This window comes from Oncorhynchus keta, chromosome 17, assembly GCF_023373465.1.
Source record: "Oncorhynchus keta strain PuntledgeMale-10-30-2019 chromosome 17, Oket_V2, whole genome shotgun sequence".
Lineage (NCBI taxonomy): Eukaryota > Metazoa > Chordata > Actinopteri > Salmoniformes > Salmonidae > Oncorhynchus > Oncorhynchus keta.
The window spans coordinates 27,218,028-27,235,636 of record NC_068437.1 but is presented as its reverse complement, the minus strand read 5'-3'; the positions used below and the strand labels follow the sequence as shown (position 1 = coordinate 27,235,636).

General features: G+C 41.1%; 1 protein-coding gene across 2 annotated transcripts in view; it reads right to left on the bottom strand.

The window, feature by feature from the left end:
* Positions 1-17,609, bottom strand: part of LOC118396714 (talin-2) — a 119,530-nt gene that overhangs the window by 45,728 nt on the left and 56,193 nt on the right. For both annotated transcript variants that reach the window (XM_052465767.1, XM_052465768.1), the window contains 11 exons: positions 17,383-17,556; positions 16,560-16,657; positions 16,340-16,469; positions 14,422-14,580; positions 13,831-13,973; positions 4,477-4,604; positions 4,126-4,189; positions 3,896-4,000; positions 2,428-2,583; positions 1,187-1,288; positions 1,037-1,113 (listed from right to left, as the gene is read on the bottom strand). In XM_052465767.1, the coding sequence (XP_052321727.1) occupies positions 1,037-1,113; positions 1,187-1,288; positions 2,428-2,583; positions 3,896-4,000; positions 4,126-4,189; positions 4,477-4,604; positions 13,831-13,973; positions 14,422-14,580; positions 16,340-16,469; positions 16,560-16,657; positions 17,383-17,518 (1,298 nt within the window). In that variant the 5' untranslated portion in view covers positions 17,519-17,556. The remainder of the gene's footprint in view (positions 1-1,036; positions 1,114-1,186; positions 1,289-2,427; positions 2,584-3,895; positions 4,001-4,125; positions 4,190-4,476; positions 4,605-13,830; positions 13,974-14,421; positions 14,581-16,339; positions 16,470-16,559; positions 16,658-17,382; positions 17,557-17,609) is intronic.

The following is a 17,609-nucleotide window of genomic DNA, read 5'->3' as shown; positions in this document are numbered from 1 at the left end:
CAAAGATAACAACTAGGCTAGCTGTGATCATCGGAGATGAGAAGCAATAAATAAAAAATGGCTTCCATGAACATGACAAATTAAAAGGAGACTTCGGGATTTTGGCAATGAGGCCCTTTACTTACCCAGAGTCAGATAACTTGTGGATACCATTTTTATGTCTCTGCTTGCAGTTTGAAGGAAGTTGTTAACTAGCGCTTGCACGATTGCTAATTAGTCTTAACATAATGACTGACTAGAAGATGTCCATCGACTTCGTCATTGCACTAACACTAGTTAGCATTGGTTTGCGAAACTACCTCTAACTACCTTCATACCCCAACCCGAGCCACCTCTGGTATCTTGGTCCTCCCACCCCTAGCTCAACCCAGGCCAAGCTCTTCTCTGTCCTGGCAGCCAAATGGTGGAACCAGCATCCCTCTGAAGCTAGGACAGCAGAGTCCCTGCCCATCTTTTGAAAACATCTGAAACTCTACCTCTTCAAACAAAGAGTATCTTAAATAATCCCAATGCACCCCCTCAACACAGACATAAAAACACAGACATAAAAATGGTACCCATGAGTTCATCTGACTCTGGAGAAGTAGATAAAACTCACAAAGTATCCCTTTAATTCTTGTCTTCCCGGTGATTTCGTTTTTGTTTGCAGAATACTAACATATCCGCCTTGCCCTGGGGTATTTTTCTTATGGAGGCTAGAAAAAAATAAACATAAAAGCTAATATTCCTTAAGGAGAGAGGGACAACAGAGGGCATTCTGTTATCATGTTTCAGAGAACACATGATCTCACAGGTACTGTATGTTATTGGAAAATTCAGGATGCAGAGTCTAACTCATGTCGTGTTATTTTTCTCAGGGGTGTAATGCCGGGCAGGCAGAAATGTGATTACAGTATATGCACAATTAAATCAAGGTTTACATTGACATGAGGAATAACTTGTCCGTAGTCCCTGAATATGGATGGTCAACATTCTCTATGTAAATAGGCCAGCATCCTATGTATTGTATAATATGTGCAGAATGAGGGATCCTTACTTCTTTGGAGAGACAGATTCCTCCAGCATGGTGGACTCTTCATCTCCTTCCAAACCAAAACGATCCTTACTCTGCTTCTGTGGACGGGGATAACAAAAGGTGTCAAAAGAAAATACTTGTGGGAAGTGTTTCTGGTTTAACTTGACTTGCCTTTTTGAGAATGATGTCGATGTATCCTGCAATCAGCTGAGAGATCTGTTCCCCCTCTGTGGTCTGAACAGAGTAGTAACTTTCCTGGTACTCCCCAAAATCCTGCAGGGTACAACAAGATTGTCAGGAGAGACAATGAAGTTACAGTACAGGCCCACAAGAATAGATTACTCTCGTGGCAATATTGTCATCACATAAATCCCCATCTGTCATTATCTAGGCTCATAGTATTCATATCAAGGAAATTGAGAAGTGTATGTGTTGTCGTATGGGGAGTACAGCATGTGTCACAGCTCTTTGCCATGCTGTGCTCTAAGTTCACAAAGTTCATTTCCTTCTACACAAGGACAGGAAGATGTTGTAGTGCTTAGAAATAATCTTTGATTGGACTAAGAGTATGGTGGCAACACCTTCCCCATTCCTTCTCCTGATGAACAGACATACTTTGACTCCATTCCACTACGATCCTGAAGTCTTCAAAGAGCTGATAAAATATGAGACATACTCATTTTAATATCTAACTCCAAATACTTCAAAGGCTTCCTAAGCGAGACAAATCAATGTTGGCAAAATTGTACTCCCTATTAATCTTGAACGCAATCTGGTTTTAAAAAACGAGATGAAGAAATACAATTTAAAAAACAGCAGTGTTGACAACAACCAAAACACTAAATTGAAAAAGGACTCAAATAAATAAAACATCCAAGTGCTTCACATTCTTCTAGTAAAATCCCTTGTTTACACAGTCTAATATATACACTAACATAACTGTTTATTGAAAACAATAACACTGTGGATTGGGGTAGTATCAACAACACATACTATTTTGCAATTACACTACACCTGTCAGGAACGGGTGTGGCTGAAACAGCCAAATCCACTAATTTGGAGGGGTGTCCACATACCTTTGTATATATAGTGTATTTCTGTTGCTATAATGAGACAAAGGGACAGAAGAGGTAAATTAAGGGCTCAGACACACCACTAGCGTTTTCTGGCCGAGAGTACTTAGCACCTCTGAACATAAACTGCAAACCGAGTGCGCACCAATTTTCCATGGAGAATCACGTGAAAAATGTCGGCAGTCAGACCTCTACAGCAGGTGGTCCCTAAAACACAGTGCGCTGATCGTTCGCCAGACGAATACTAAATCCACATTAGGTGCAATCTGTGCAAGCCGTAAGGGTGTAGAATGTGTTCCTGTGAATGTTGGATTGGAGTGGACTGAGACCAGGTCATACCAGGGTGAAGCTCTTCGGAGAAGCAGCCCATCTCTTCACCGTGGTTAGGGGCCATTCCTGAACCACGTCTTTAGTCTTCTCTTCAACCCGCATCACCGACTCTTTGGTTATCCCCAGTAACCGTGGGACCAGTTTATTCTTGCTTTTCATCTTTTCCTAACAGACAAGACATAAGATAATATTTTCACAGGTGTTAAACGCCTACACAGATGAAAAACTGGGGGCATCTCTTTATTCTGAGAAATTAAAACAGCAAACTGTTCTGTTTGTCTGTCCTGAGTCAGGAGCCCCAGTGGAGGAGGAGGAGGGCGGATGGGGTTTGACCCTGCAGAGTTCAGGCTTGTTTAACCGGGCCTCCCTGCTGTTCTGCTGATCAGGCCATCCCCAGTCCCTCCATCCCCAGTCTAGGCCTCTGTTGCTAGGGGAGCCTCAGCCTGGCTGTCAGTGTGTCAGGATTGAGCTTCCAGCAGCAGACTGACTCTGACTGGCTCTAGTGCCATCCTCTTCTTTGCCCACACACAATCCATTACGCCTCACTTCAGATCATGAGCCTACTCTTGGCTCCATTCCAGCAAAGCTGAACACTACACAAAATGAACGGTTAGGAGGAAACTACCTTTTCACTTGTCCAGGCTATTGTTTTTATTTCAGGGTCAAAAAGTAGAGCTCCAATAATGGAACAAGGTAAAAGCTTAAGAGCAGCTTGTACGGACTCAAGGATTTTCATACAAGGGCAGATAACATTATCTTCATTATCATGGTAGCTATGTATAGAGAACTATTCCAGTTGTTCATTGTCTTAGCTTATTCAAGTAGTTGTTCACAGTGTATTCAACTCAGGAAGTCAGATTTTGGAATCTGAAGTGGTTTGCCAAGTTAGAGAGAGTATCTTAAATCAGTGAGCTTGTATTTCATACAAGGTAAGTTGGTGAGTTTTTTTAAACATCTGCTGGTCTGGGACTCACAGCACCACAGGTTGAACTAATGTCATAGAGCTTTTATTGGCTGTAGTCTCAACACCACCAGATAGGTTGAACTCCTTCTATATCTTTTATTCAAAGTTTCTTGTATGTTTGGAGAAAGAAAATCACTTACATTTGAATTGTTTGACATTTTACTGCATTGTTAGCAGCTAGCAACGTAAGCATTTCGCTGCACCCGCTATAACACCTGCTAAACTGTGAATGCAACCAATAAACTTTGATCATATCTAAGAGCCTTACAGTTAGGGAATGCTTGTTCTGTGAGCACTGAGCTGGTTTAAGAGTGACACATATCAAATGGAAGGTTGCAATAAACACCCAAAATGTGCTTCTATGTTTTTGGCTGTGATTTTCCTCTCACACAGTCACACACTCACACACTCACACACACCTAATCTTAACCTTGCAGTAAGATGTATTTACACAGTAAATCATAACATTTTACTGTCTGTTGGAGAACACAAGCCTCTCTCCTTATATCTTACCTTCACCAGGAAGAAGGAGACCCCATATGTCGGAAGGGACCTCGCTAGTTTCACATAATTTACTTTGGACTCAATCTCTGTCATTTCTCCACAGGTTTTGTGATCCTGACGATCAGAGGGAAATAGATACAGCAATATAAACCTTTCAGAGTTTAAAACAGTAGAGTATTTGGGAATTGCACTGCTTTTAATCCATATGTCCACAACATATTGCATAATACTGAACATACCACAAATATTTTCTTCTCTGAACCTCTCTGCTTGATGTACTCTTTGGGTAGAAACTCCTTAAGGCTATGGAGATAAATCAAATTTTACAAGTTTACACTCATCATGTACATACATTCCCTTTCCAAAACATGTTTTCACACAAGGTCATTCTTGCCTCAGTACCTATATTCACAAGTGTTATCATTCTCGTATGCCGTTAAGTACTGCACTCAAATAGGTATGACAAAAATAAGGATTTCTCCTAAACTACGATGCTAGTATTGTGTCTAAATAAGATTGAAATGTATTGAATGGTAGTGTTGGATACAATAGTGTTATTGTTGATAATGCCATCTGATAAAAGGGCTTACTCTAGGAATCCAGTCTTGTGTTTGTGTTCGACATGGAGGCCAAATTGGATCTGGGCCTGAATTCCAGCAAACTCACAGGCTTTATCAAATGAAACAGGGTGGGAGCCATTCAGTATGTCATCTCTGGCCTAGAGGAGAGAAAGAGAGACAGAAGAGAGAAAGTTAGACTTTATACTGAGTTCAAACTAGAGAGTAATGCTGCAGTTTCTGGTTTGAAAGTTGCTTCAGAGAAGAATGCCTGCTAAGTGAATACCCAAGAGCAGGGACATCACACAAACACTTCGCTTAGATTAATGCACTCAGGGGAACTAAACAAGATTAGTTGTAAAGCAATCCAAGACATTGGCTAACATATCAAATCTAACAGCCTCAATCATTCATCATCACAGTCAATGGTGACGTACAGTATTATCACAAATACGTCAATATATATATTGCAATTTCTCAGAATATTGCATCAACATTGCAAACTGATCCACAATGTTCCATTAATAAACTGTTAAAGAGCAACTAGAGTAATTTTTTATGAGTACAATATGCACGAAGTGTATGTAAAACAATAGACCGGATGTAAAAAAGGTCTACATTAAGACTACCCAGGCCTCAAGAATGCCTGATAGCAGCCATGTACTGTAGCAACCTGGCCCGTTTGGCCACAACAATAATTACATTTTCAATACACTTCAATCAAGACCTACTTGGAATGTACTATGTCACCAATCATCTCAGACATCTGTTATATTTCAATGTCTCATCCATCCATTAAAGCATTACCTGAAAATTTGGCCGACTCTACACTTTCTAAAACCGTTCAGGTAATTGCGGGTGACACTGATTTTGTGTGGAGAGGAACGCAGCACATCTTTAAAATTAGCTGACATACAGTACCTTGTGTTTCCTCAAGGGGCCTGTATTTATTCCCTCTCTCCCTCCCTTGCAAGATTAATGGCTTCTTAATGCTGAGATGCCTGACTGACAGTGAGAAAGCCTCCCTACGTGCTTTTAGCCTCAGACGGCACAGACTCAGCCCAGCTCATGTTAATGTCTCATTACATCAACTGCAAGCTAAACAGCACTATCTAGTCTGAGATTTAGACAATCTTCAACAAACACCTCTTTAGAGTGGCGCTGATCAGTATGAGTGGGGCCATCTGCCCTCCAGTACACGGCCATTCAAGGACAACCAGTTGTGAGCCCCTTTAGAAGAAGCAGGGTTGTACTGTACTGGAGGAGGAGCTTCATTACAACCCAGATGTCCTAACTCAGCCTGGGGCTGTAACACTGATGTCAATCAGCCCACTATACAGTAACATAAAAAGTTCAACCATTAGCCTGGGCAGAATACTACAGCCAAAAACAAACGCTGACAAATGTAAAATTGTTTAGAGAATACCACTGTAAATCACCTGACTAACCAGGTAAATCAATCAATAGGCATACCAAGATAACAAGAATAGTTGTTTCACAGCGAAACACAAGGCATATTAGGTTTAGAACACCTGTAGACTGGATTACTGAACACATCATCAACAGCAGGACACAACCCCATAATTTGGAAAAACTATGAGCTCAAACACTTTTTGCCTCCCCCCACACACACACTCACAGGCTGTTGCCATTGGGCTCAATAGTGCATTTCCTGTAGTAGTGGAGTAGAGATGTGTGTCTGGGTATTAAGGCTGGCGCTGTATCTGGCAGAGACCCCCGCTGCGTGGAGGGGTGGGAGGATGAGCTCATGGAAGCTACATATCATTAATAAACATTGGAGCTCATCACTAGGAGGCTCTCCCTAAGGAATGCCAGGGATGATAACATAATCTACACACTCACTATATTAACCTACTAACTCAGACTCCTATGGTAATGGATGCATGGTGAATGAGGACTGTTCCATCGTACCAGAATATAGACATTGACTTGAAGCATGTTTATTACAGTCATGTGCAGGAGACGGGGCTGAGGAGAGCACTGCATTGCATAGAGTGGATGTGTGGCCTGGGGTGTGTTCCAGCCTAAGAATGCTGCTACTCTTCTCTCTCTGTCACCATGTGTGTGAGACTCTGTGTGCCCGAGTGGAGGGAAAAAAAGACAGGGGGAAAGCTGGAAGAGGAGAAAAGGGAGGAATAGATAGAGGGTATAATTGTGTTTTTGTGAGAAAGGATACGGGCTTGTTTGTAAAGGAAGGGAGTGAATGATGGAGCACTGCAATGTGTGCCAGAGTCAGCGGGTGTGGGTGTGTGTGTGATTTTGTCAGGATTTTTATGGGATTAAGGGGGCGTGGGGCAAAAACAGAGAATGAGAGAAGGGAGTCGGGGCCAGAGGAAGAGATAAAAGGGTGAAAGGGAGGATAGGCAGAAAGAGAGACTTAACTATAGATGTATTTATGGACTATAGCTCAGAGGCAGCTTGGATTACAAGGAGGAAGTTAACTATTGATGTACAGTATAGTATTTATGTACAATGCCTTGAAAAAATATTTCTTCACATTTTATTGTAATACAAAATGGGATTCAAATGGATTTAATTGTCATATTTTGTCAACAATACTATGTAATGTCAGTGGAAGAAACGTCTTTTTTTTACTGAACAAAAATATAAACGCAACACGCAACATTTTCAAAGATTTTACTGAGTTACAGTTCATATAAGGAAATCAGTCAATTTAAATGAATTCATTAGGCCCTAATCTATGGATTTCACATGACTGGGAACAGAGATATGCATCTGTTGGTCACAAAATCAAATTTGGGGCGTGGATCCGAAAACCAGTCAGTATTTGGTGTGACCACTATTTGCCTCATGCAGCGCGACACATCTTCATCCCATAGAGTTGATCAGGCTATTGATTATGCCCTGTGGAACATTGTCCCACTCTTCAAATGGCTGTGTCCGAAGTTGTTGGATATTGACTGGAACTGGAATGCGCTGTCATACACGTCAATCCAGAGCATCCCAAACATGCTCAATGAATGACATGTCTGGTGAGTATGCAGGCCATGGAAGAATGGCCTGCATTTACCACTGAAGTCGGTTACGATGCTGAACTGCAGTCAGGTCTCAAGACCCTAGTGAGGACGATGAGCACGCAGATGAGCTTCCCAGAGACGTTTTTTGACAGTTTGTGCATACATTCTTTGGTTGTGCAAACCCACAGTTTCATCAGCAGTCTAAGTGGCTGGTCTCAGATGAACCCGCAGGTGATGAAACCAGATGTGGAGGTCCTGGGCTGGAGTAGTTACACGTGGTCTGCTGTTATGAGACCGGTTTGGACGTACTGTCAAATTCTCTAAAACGACGTTGTAGGCGGTTTATGTTAGAGAAATTAACATTCAATTATCCGGCAACAGCTCTGGTGGACATTCCGTCAGTCAGCATGGCAATTGCATGCTCCCTAAAAACTTGAGATATCTGTGGCATTATGTTGTGTGACAAAACTGCACATTTTAGAGTGGCCTTTTATTGTCCCCAGCACAAAGTGCACCTGTGTAATGATCATGCCGTTTAATCAGCTTCTTTATATGCCACCCTGTCAGGTAGCTGGATTATTTTGGCAAAGGAGAAATGCTCACTAACAGGGATGTAAACAAATTTGTGCACAACTTTTGAGAGAAATAAGCTTTTTGTGCGTATGGAACATTTTGGAGATCTTATAGTTTAGCTCATGAATCATGGGAACAACACTTGACATGTTGCATTTATATTTATGTTCAGTGAAGATAAATAAAAAATGCAGAACTAAAATAGTCATTATAATAGTATAAGTATTCGGCCCCTTTGTTATTCAAATTAGGAGTCAAATTTGGCTTCACAAATCACATTATAAGGTGACATGGACTCACTCGGTGTGAAATAATAGGGCTTGACATGGATTCCCTGGTGCAAGTAGGGCAGTTAAAAGAGTTCATTGAAGTGTGCAACTATTTTAATTGGTTAAGTTGTAATATACTGATGTGATTTACTTATAACTGTCTTGTAGTTTTTATATTTTTTTGTTATTGTTGTATTCATGTTTTTCTTGGTCCTCAGAGCAAACTTATAAATGAGACACTGGTCTCAATTAGCTTCCCCTGGATAAAAAAAAAGTTAATTGGTGATTTTAAAACAGCTACAAAGTTCAATGTCTGTGATGGTAGAAAACTGAGGATAGATCAACATCATTGTAGTGACTCACAATTATGACCTACATGTCAGAGTAAAAAGAAGAACACACATATAGAGAAATTAATATTCTAAAACATGCATCCTGTATGCAACAAGGCACTCAAGTAATACTGCAAAAAAACAGCAAAGGAATACACTTTTTGGCCTAATTGCAAAGCCTTGTTGGCTTTGTTTGGGGCAAATCCAACACAACACATCACTGAGTAACAGCCTTGTTTTCAAGCATGGTGGTGGCTGCGTCATGGTATGGGTATGCTTGACATCGGCAAATACTGGGGAGTTTCAGGATAAAAAGATACGGGATGTAGCTAAGCACAGTCAAAATCCTAGATTATAGCCTGCTTCAGTCTGGTTTACACCAGAGACTGGGAGAGGAATTCCCCTTTAGCAGGAAAATAACCTGCAGGATAAGGACAAAATCTACACTGGAGTTGCTTACCAAGAAGACAGTGACTGTTCCTGAGTGGGCAAGTTACAGTTGACTTAAATCTGCTTCAAAATCTATGGTAAATCTTGAAAATTGTTGTCTAGCCATGATCCCCAACATCTTGACAGAAATGAAATAATTTTTTAAGAATAATGGGCAAATATTGCAAAATCCAGGTGTGCAAATCTCTTATAGACTCACAGCTGTAATCAATGCAGAAGGGGTTTCATCTATTGACTCAGGGAGCTGAAAACTTACGCAACAACTATATTTTAGGGATTTATTTTCAATTAATATTTTTTTTTAAATGATACCAATCTTCCACATAGTATTTTGTGTGGATTGTAAACAAAAAAGTGACAATTAAATACATGTTAATCAGACTTTGTTAACCAAAATGTGATAAAATCAAAGGGGTCTGAATACTTCTGCAAGGTATGTACTGTGTCTGAGTGTGTGCTTGTTGGGTGTGCATGTACACTACCGTTCAGAAGTTGTGTCACTTAGAAATGTCCTTGTTTTTGAAAAAAAAAACAAGTCCATTAAAACCTCTTGGAACTCTGGGGGCGGTATTTCAATTTTGGATAAAAAACGTTCCCGTTTTAAACAGGATATTTTGTCACAACAAGATGCTCAACTATGCATATAATTGACTTTGGATAGAAAACACTCTAACGCTTCCAAAACTGCAAAGATATGGTCTGTCAGTGCAACAGAACTGATGTTACAGGCGAAACCCAGATAAAAATCCAATCAGGAAGTGCCCCATATTTTGAAAGCGCTGCATGCCAATGACTCCTTATATGGCTGTGAATGGGCTACGAATGAGATTACACTTTCTGCGTATTCCCCAAGGTGTCTACAGCATTGTGACGTCTTTTTACGCATTTATGTTGAAGAATAGCCGTAAGGGACCACATTGAGCAAGTGGTCACATGATGGCTCCCGCAGAAAATCTTGCGTAAAGTACAGCAGTAGCCATTATTCCAATCGCTTCTAATGAGTAACCAATTGTCCCGGTGGATATATTATCGAATAGATATGTGAAAAATACCTTGAGGATTGATTCTAAACAATGTTTTCCATGTTTCTGTCGATATTATGGAGCTAATTTGGAAAAAAGTTTGGCGTTGTAGTGACCGCATTTTCCGGTTGATTTCTCAGCCAAACGTGAAGAACAAACAGAGCTATTTCGCCTACAAAAATAATATTTTTGGAAAAAAAGAACATTTGCTATCTAACTGAGAGTCTCCTGAGTGAAAACATCCGAAGTTCTTCAAAGGTAAATTATTTAATTTGATTGCTTTTCTTATTTTCTTGAAAATGTTGCCTGCTGCTAGCAGGGCATAATGCTATGCTAGGCTATGATAAACTTACACAAATGCTTGTCTAGCGTTGGCTGTAAAGCATATTTTGAAAATCTGAGATTACAGTGTGATTAACAAAAGGCTAAGCGGTGTCTCAATATATTTAATTTGTGATTTTCATGAATAGGAAGATTTTCTAGGAAGATTTATGTCCGTTGCGTTATGCTAATTCGTGTCAGGCGATGATTATGCTCCCGGATCCGGGTTTGAGAGTCACAAGAAGTTTTAAAATAACATCAAATTGATCTGAAATACAGTGTAGACATTATTAATGTTGTAAATTACTATTGTAGCTGGAAACAGCTGATTTTGTATGGAATATCTACATAGGCGTACAAAGGCCCATTTTCAGCAACCATCACTCCTGTGTTCCAATGGCACGATGTGTTAGCTAATCCAAGGCTGACTGATCATTAGAAAACCCTTTTGCAACAGCTGAAAACTGTTGTTCTGAATAAAGAAGCGATAAAACTGGCCTTTAGACTAGTTGAGTGTCTGGAGCATCAGCATTTGTGGGTTCGTTTACAGGCTCAAAATGGCCAGAAACAAAAAACTTTACTCTGAAACTCGTCAGTCTATTCTTGTTCTGAGAAATGAAGGCTATTCCATGTGAGAAATTGCCAAGAAACTGAAGATCTCGTACAACGCTGTGTACTACTTCCTTCACAGAACAGCACAAAGTACTGTGCATAGCATGCTCCTCTGTGAGCTCAGGTGTTAGGGGGGAGCTCCCTTCAACTCAAGGCAGGGGAAGCTAATGCAGATGCAGCGAGGCGTGCAGTGAGCAAAGTCTGCCCTGTGTAATGCAGGCTCAGCTGACCCCCCAGGGGACTCCCTGTCTCAGCAGCCCTCTCTCACTCAGACTCCATCCACACTGTAGAGCACAACAATGCTATAGTGTGCAACAACGCTGCAGTGCAAAACCAGACAGTCCATGCTGATGTAGCGGATGTGAAACGGCTAGCTTAGTTAGCGGTGTGCTCTAAATAGCGTTTCAATTGGTGACGTCACTTGCTCTGAGACCTTGAAGTAGTAGTTCCCCTTGCTCTGCAAGGGGAAGTAGTAGTTTCCCTTGCTCTGCAAGGGCCGCGGCTTTTGTGGAGCGATGGGTAACGATGCTTCGTGGGTGACTGTTGTTGATGTGTGCAGAAGGTCCCTGGTCCCTGGTTCGCGCCCGGGTATGGGCGAGGGGACGGTCTAAAGTTATTCTGTTACATTGATGCTATTGACCCGGATTACTGGTTTCTGCGGAAAAAGGAGGAAAGTCAAAAGGGGGGTGAGTGTAACGATGTGAAACGGCTAGCTTAGTTAGTGGTGCGCGCTAAATAGCATTTCAATCGGTTACATCACTTGCTCTGAGACCTTGAAGTAGTAGTTCCCCTTGCTCTGCAAGGGCCGCGGCTTTTGTGGAGCGATGGGTAACGATGCTTCGTGGGTGACTGTTGTCGATGTGTGCAGAAGGTCCCTGGTTCGCGCCCGGGTATGGGCGAGGGGACGGTTTAAAATTATACTGTTACACTGACCAAAGCACAGCAGCACCGGCACGGCAAGCTAACCTGATCCATATACTGTAAACCAGGCCCAGCTCATCCTCTGAGAACTGGAATACCAGCAAGGCCGCATAAGTCAGCTGGCCTCTGATCCAACAGAACCAGCAAGGCTATATAGGACAGTACGTCAAGCCAGGCTTTATAGGAGTTCCAGCACCATAGCCTTGGACAGAAGATCCAACTGTATTTGAGCTGATGTCTGTTTTATTGACTGTAGGACTACAGGACCAGTCAGGGAGGACGGTAAATCAAATCACAATGTATTTGTCACATGTAGACCTTACTATGAAATGCTTACTTGCAAGCCTTTAACCAACAATGTAGAGTTTTTAAAAAAGTAAGACACATTTGCTAACTAAAAATATGAATACAATAAAATAACAATAATCAGGCTATATACAAGGGGTACCGGTGCAGAGTCAATGTGCAGGGGTACGGGTTAGTAATATGTACATTTAGGTAGGCATAAAGTGACTATGCATCGGTTGTGGTCGGTGACATTTAAGATGAGGGAGGATGATCAAAAAACATTTTTTTTATGAGCATGGCCTTATTCTATTACAGCATACTGGATGTCTTTCATTCATATTCCATTCACCCAGCTCAACGTAACATCGATAGGTTAGGCTACTTACTATATGATACAAACATTTTCCCTGTACCCATCATTAGGATGCTACAATCTAGCATGATCCCTTTTATCGTTGTACAATTCCATCTAGCATCTACATGCTCTCATTCACTCACTCTGTTAGCTTGGAGAGTTCAGTGCACAACAAATCAGCTGTCTGTGACCAGGCAAAAAAAAATCTTTCCCAAGCCAAACATTCATATCATAACCTCTAACCGCTACACACAGCCTACATTGATGTCACCATTTTAACGTTGTAGTCCTAGTAGCTATGTTGAATAACGCGTTAGTAAACCTGCTACAATCATGCAGTACAGAGTACAGTAAGCAGCAAGCAGTTGAGCAGTTACACCGGCGGGTGCGGGTGGCAATAAATTAATAAAACCAAAAACTTACCTTGACTTGGAAGGGTTTCAGTGTTGGATAGCCATAGCCAACTAGAATATAATCACTCTCTGTTTGAGTAGGCTAAACTAGCTAGCTGCATTTTATAGCTAAGTAAGTAAAAGTGAAATTAAAATATACAACACAATATAACTCACACTCTCTGTATTGCTTCTTAATTTTTGAAAAAATTAATTTGTTTAAACCTGTTAAACTATTGTCTTCCTCTCTCTTTGCATCAACTACTCACCACATTGTATGCACTGCAGTGCTAGCTAGCTGTAGCTTATGCTTTCAGTACTATATTAATTATCGGATGCTATGATTGGGTGGACAACATGTCAGTTCATGCTTCAAGAGCTCTGACAGGTTGGAGGACGTCCTCCTTGTCATAATTACTTTGTAAGTCTATGGAAAGGGGTGAGAACAACGAGCCTTTTAGGTTTTGTATTGAAGTCAATGTACCCAGAGGTCGGAAACAAGTGGTCCTCCGGCTACACCATGGTGCTACCCTAGAGAGTGCTGTTGAGGCTACTGTAGACCGTCGTCATTGCAAAACAGTGTGTTTTAATTAACTATTTGGTGACGTGAATATATTTAGTATAGTTTTATCTAGTTTAAGATAGATAGTATGTATGAGTGTGTGTTTAGAGTCCAGTGAGTGTACATCAAGACCTGTGCAAGAGTCAGTGCAAAAAATAAGAATAAAGTAAGTGGATCAATGCAAATAGTCAGTGTAGCCATTTAATTAACTGTTAAGTAGAGGAGAAAGGAATTGAAGAGCTCAGTTTACTACATGTTGGACAGGAATGAGCACAGTGAGAGAGGTCTGACCTGTACATAGAGGAGGTTGAGCTGGACAGGGTCTCGTGAGTCCACATTCTGATCTGAGTAGAAGAACTTGCGTCTGAGCAACAGCATCTCGCTCTCCTCCACCCCTTGCTCTCTGAAGGTCCGGCTGTGGTCCAGCCAGTTCACTAACAACAGAGAAAAATACACAGTAGCATAGACTTCTACTACTGGGATTGAACACGCTGACAGTGAAATAAAACAGTAATAAAGACATGTAGCCAAAATGATTTTTGTTCTGTTTTTTTTGTCCTAAACCACGAGGGCAGTAATTTGCATAACCGTCTGCTGAGAATAACAATATATTTTGTGATGGTTTGAGGATGATTTATACAATCATGTTTTCCAAATGTTATCTCACCCCCAAAGGACAGAAATTACCATCTTAATTTCATTAAACATTGATACAGTACTTTGACTGCGTTGAGGTATAAAACGTGTTCAAATGAGATGATACTGGACTTACCAATGTGAGAAATTGGACTTAATGATAGAGGGGTAGAGGTGATGACTGGAAGCATGTAATACTGGACTACAAACACATTGTGTTCTTTTGGAAGTGCTTTTCAAACTCACGGTCATCGTCTGTGTGAAGCTTGGCTTTGAGCCTCTCCATCTTCCTCTCGTCTCGGAGCAGAGTCCTGTCCTTCTTCAGGGTGCCAGTCCCATGACCGTCCTCCTTCTTCTCCTCCACCGCCTCCTGGATTAGGGAGTACTCCTCGTAGTTGGTGATTCCTGAAGAGGAGCGGCAGCCGGGAAACTCTCAGAGAGGGAGCAGTTTAGAGCACAGAGCCAGCACTTTGAGCTGTGCCATATCAGAAGTACCAATGGGGGAAACGGGAGAGCAGCCAGAAAACTAAAGTGGGAACTCAGAAGAGGAGAAGCCAAGCAGAAAGCCCTCTATAAACAAACACCAGCCAATGAAGAGATCTGCCAAACATCTCTCTTCTCCTTACCCAATTGAGATTGGGCACAGGCAGCCCAGCAAAATTGAAATACAGTACATGGCTAAGGGAACACCTACATGACAGGAGAGTACAGCACAGTCTTTGGCTTCACAATTACCACTCGTAATTTCAACATGGTGTAAAAAAGCATTTTTCCCCCTATCAAAAATACCCATAGAAAACTTAGACTATACCAGTACCATAGCTAAATATCATGTTCTAAAAGCTAGGGAATCTGCATCCATAATGTATGGCAGAGCCAGTAACTGTGAGCTATAAATAGGATCAGGGCCCGTATGCACAACAGGTCTCAGAGTAGGAGTGTTGATCTAGGATCTGTTTTGCCTTTTAGATCTTAATGAATAAGATTATATAGACAGGTCCTAGATCAGAGTGACACACACAAAATGTATGGTCACATTTGTGTTTATGTATTGTTTCTCTGTATTGGAGAAGAATGCTTTTACTGAAATGTCAGTCCTCCTGGGACTGTATGCGGTCCTGAACCTGTGTGTTCTCATAATTGAGAAAACCTTTTGAAAGAGAAGTCCTGTTCTCCTGTTTCATAATTTATCCCATGTTACAGTCAGTAAAGTGCAAAAATACAAAAATATATTGTGGTATTCAGTGTAACTTGCCTGTTGAAGTGAATGTAATGGGTTTGAACAACATAGTAATTGTGTAATTTCGTACTAGACAGAAAACGCATGTCGAGTATAAAATGAAATGATGGCTGAACACCTGAACGTTTTTATTTTGAAAAAGACACGCCTGACAATTTAATGTTGTAACTGTGCTGTTTATGAACTTGTACTGTACTGTACTTGTACTGTAAATGTCAGAAAAGCTGCTAGCTTAGAGCTAGCTCCGGTTAGCTATTAGCTAGTTCGAGATAGCTTTTGGCAGCTCCGGTCAGTTGGTTGCTAGCGTCGGTTAGCAATATGCTAGCATGTTCTGTCATTTTTCAATAATTAGCATGAATGTCATTCGCAATAGCCTTGTCTTTCTATTAGCCCTTCTGACACTGGGTGACTGTATTTTGAGAATGGGTATAAAGTCACTTCTAATGAGTTATACCAGTCTTTAAAAAGGCTTTCATGCTTTAGTCTCCTATAGGGCTATAGTGGACAACAGTCAACTACAGAATTATAACCTACTGTAAACAGGTGAATAAAAGTTAAGAGTAAATGTGTTTGGGGGATAAATGTAAAGAATTTTAGGATGTGAATTGGATTGGAATTTAATATTCTTGATGTATTTTTTTAATATGTTTATGAAATAATATGTCAGGGATTACGAGACAAATGAAATACACAGAAAATACAGAAAAAGACAATTTGCGCTTGAGAGAATGTTGAATAAAATAATTGAGAGAACCTTTGAAAGAGAAGCCACATTCTCCTGTTTCATCATTTATCCTGTGTTACAAGAACTATCATCTGCAGCACCAGTCCCAAAACTGAGACCTGTAACATCAGCACTCCTACTCTGAGAGGCTAGTGGATGGTTTGACTTGTGTAGATTCCAGTTAGAGAGCGGTTACTCACCTATTCTACTGCATATGGTTACAAGCAGCTCTCCCACAGTTTTAGAGTCATCCACCATGATAGTTTTAACTGCCCCATCCAGCATCTTGATCTTCTGGGGCCTCTGTTTCTTTTTGTACTCCAAGACATCCTTAGAAACAAGGAAAGAGGGGAATGATATGCAGTCCTTTGATTGAATGTTTGATGGGACTCTGCCCTGGGTTCTATGATTGGGATTTACCCCGTTCCGGAGCATGTAATAATCCAGAGTTCTCCCAGACTCCAGCCAGATTCCTTTTCTGGGATCATCATCAGAGAGAAACAGGCCATAATCAGAGGCTGAAACACATAGCAGAGAACGTGTTAGGGTAACATTTAGTAATGGGAACAATTGCTTGATTGAATGTTTAAACGGAAAAATCCAACTAAGTGAACACATGTTGACAATGTAGTTGTCTCATGTAGTTACTGTTTATGATACATAGGATGCCTCTTCTTCTGATCTCATTGACATTCACATGAATAATCCATGTTATGACATTCAGTTGGGAAAGAGGAGTAATTATGTCTGCCATCAGACCCTCTAGCCTAGCTGATATGAATCTGTCCTAAAGCCTAATGAGAGATCACAGCTTAACGAGCCTCTCCAGCATGCCTAGCTAACACCACAGAGAGCCTCTCCAACCTGCCTAACTAACACCTCCCCCAGGGAAGAATACCACCCACAAACCCAGATTGAATCAGCTTCCTCAGACAGAGCGCATCGACTGTTTTGAAACTGTTTTCTGTCTGTCTGTAGTCAGAAAGCAATGTTGTGGGTGACATCGATTTTTATCTCCTGCTTAAAAAGCTCAAGACCAGACCGACAAAACTGGAGATCAGGCACTCTAATGCCTTGTTTGACAATTGCATTACAATGACACTGGAGTATTTCATACAGAGTGATGTAAAATAAAGAGTAATTGCGTAGTTTTTGTATTTCAATTTTCTTAGTGAAAGTGATCCTTATGCTTGTGAAACATTCTGACATTACACATCAACAGTAGCTTTCCCCAATCTCTCACCTTGGCCAGTCTGGGCTTCCGGAACCCTCTCCCTGATTATCCTACAGGCATCATACACAGGAGTGCAGGGCTCAAACTGCATGGTCTTCACCACATTGCACTGGCGGACACAGATCTTCAGTGAAAGGGCCACCATCTTGATTGGTGGTGTATTGGCGTCGCCAACCTACACACCTGAAAAAAACTAAACGGATCAGTTCAGATATAACTCTGAGTTAGTCAAGGAA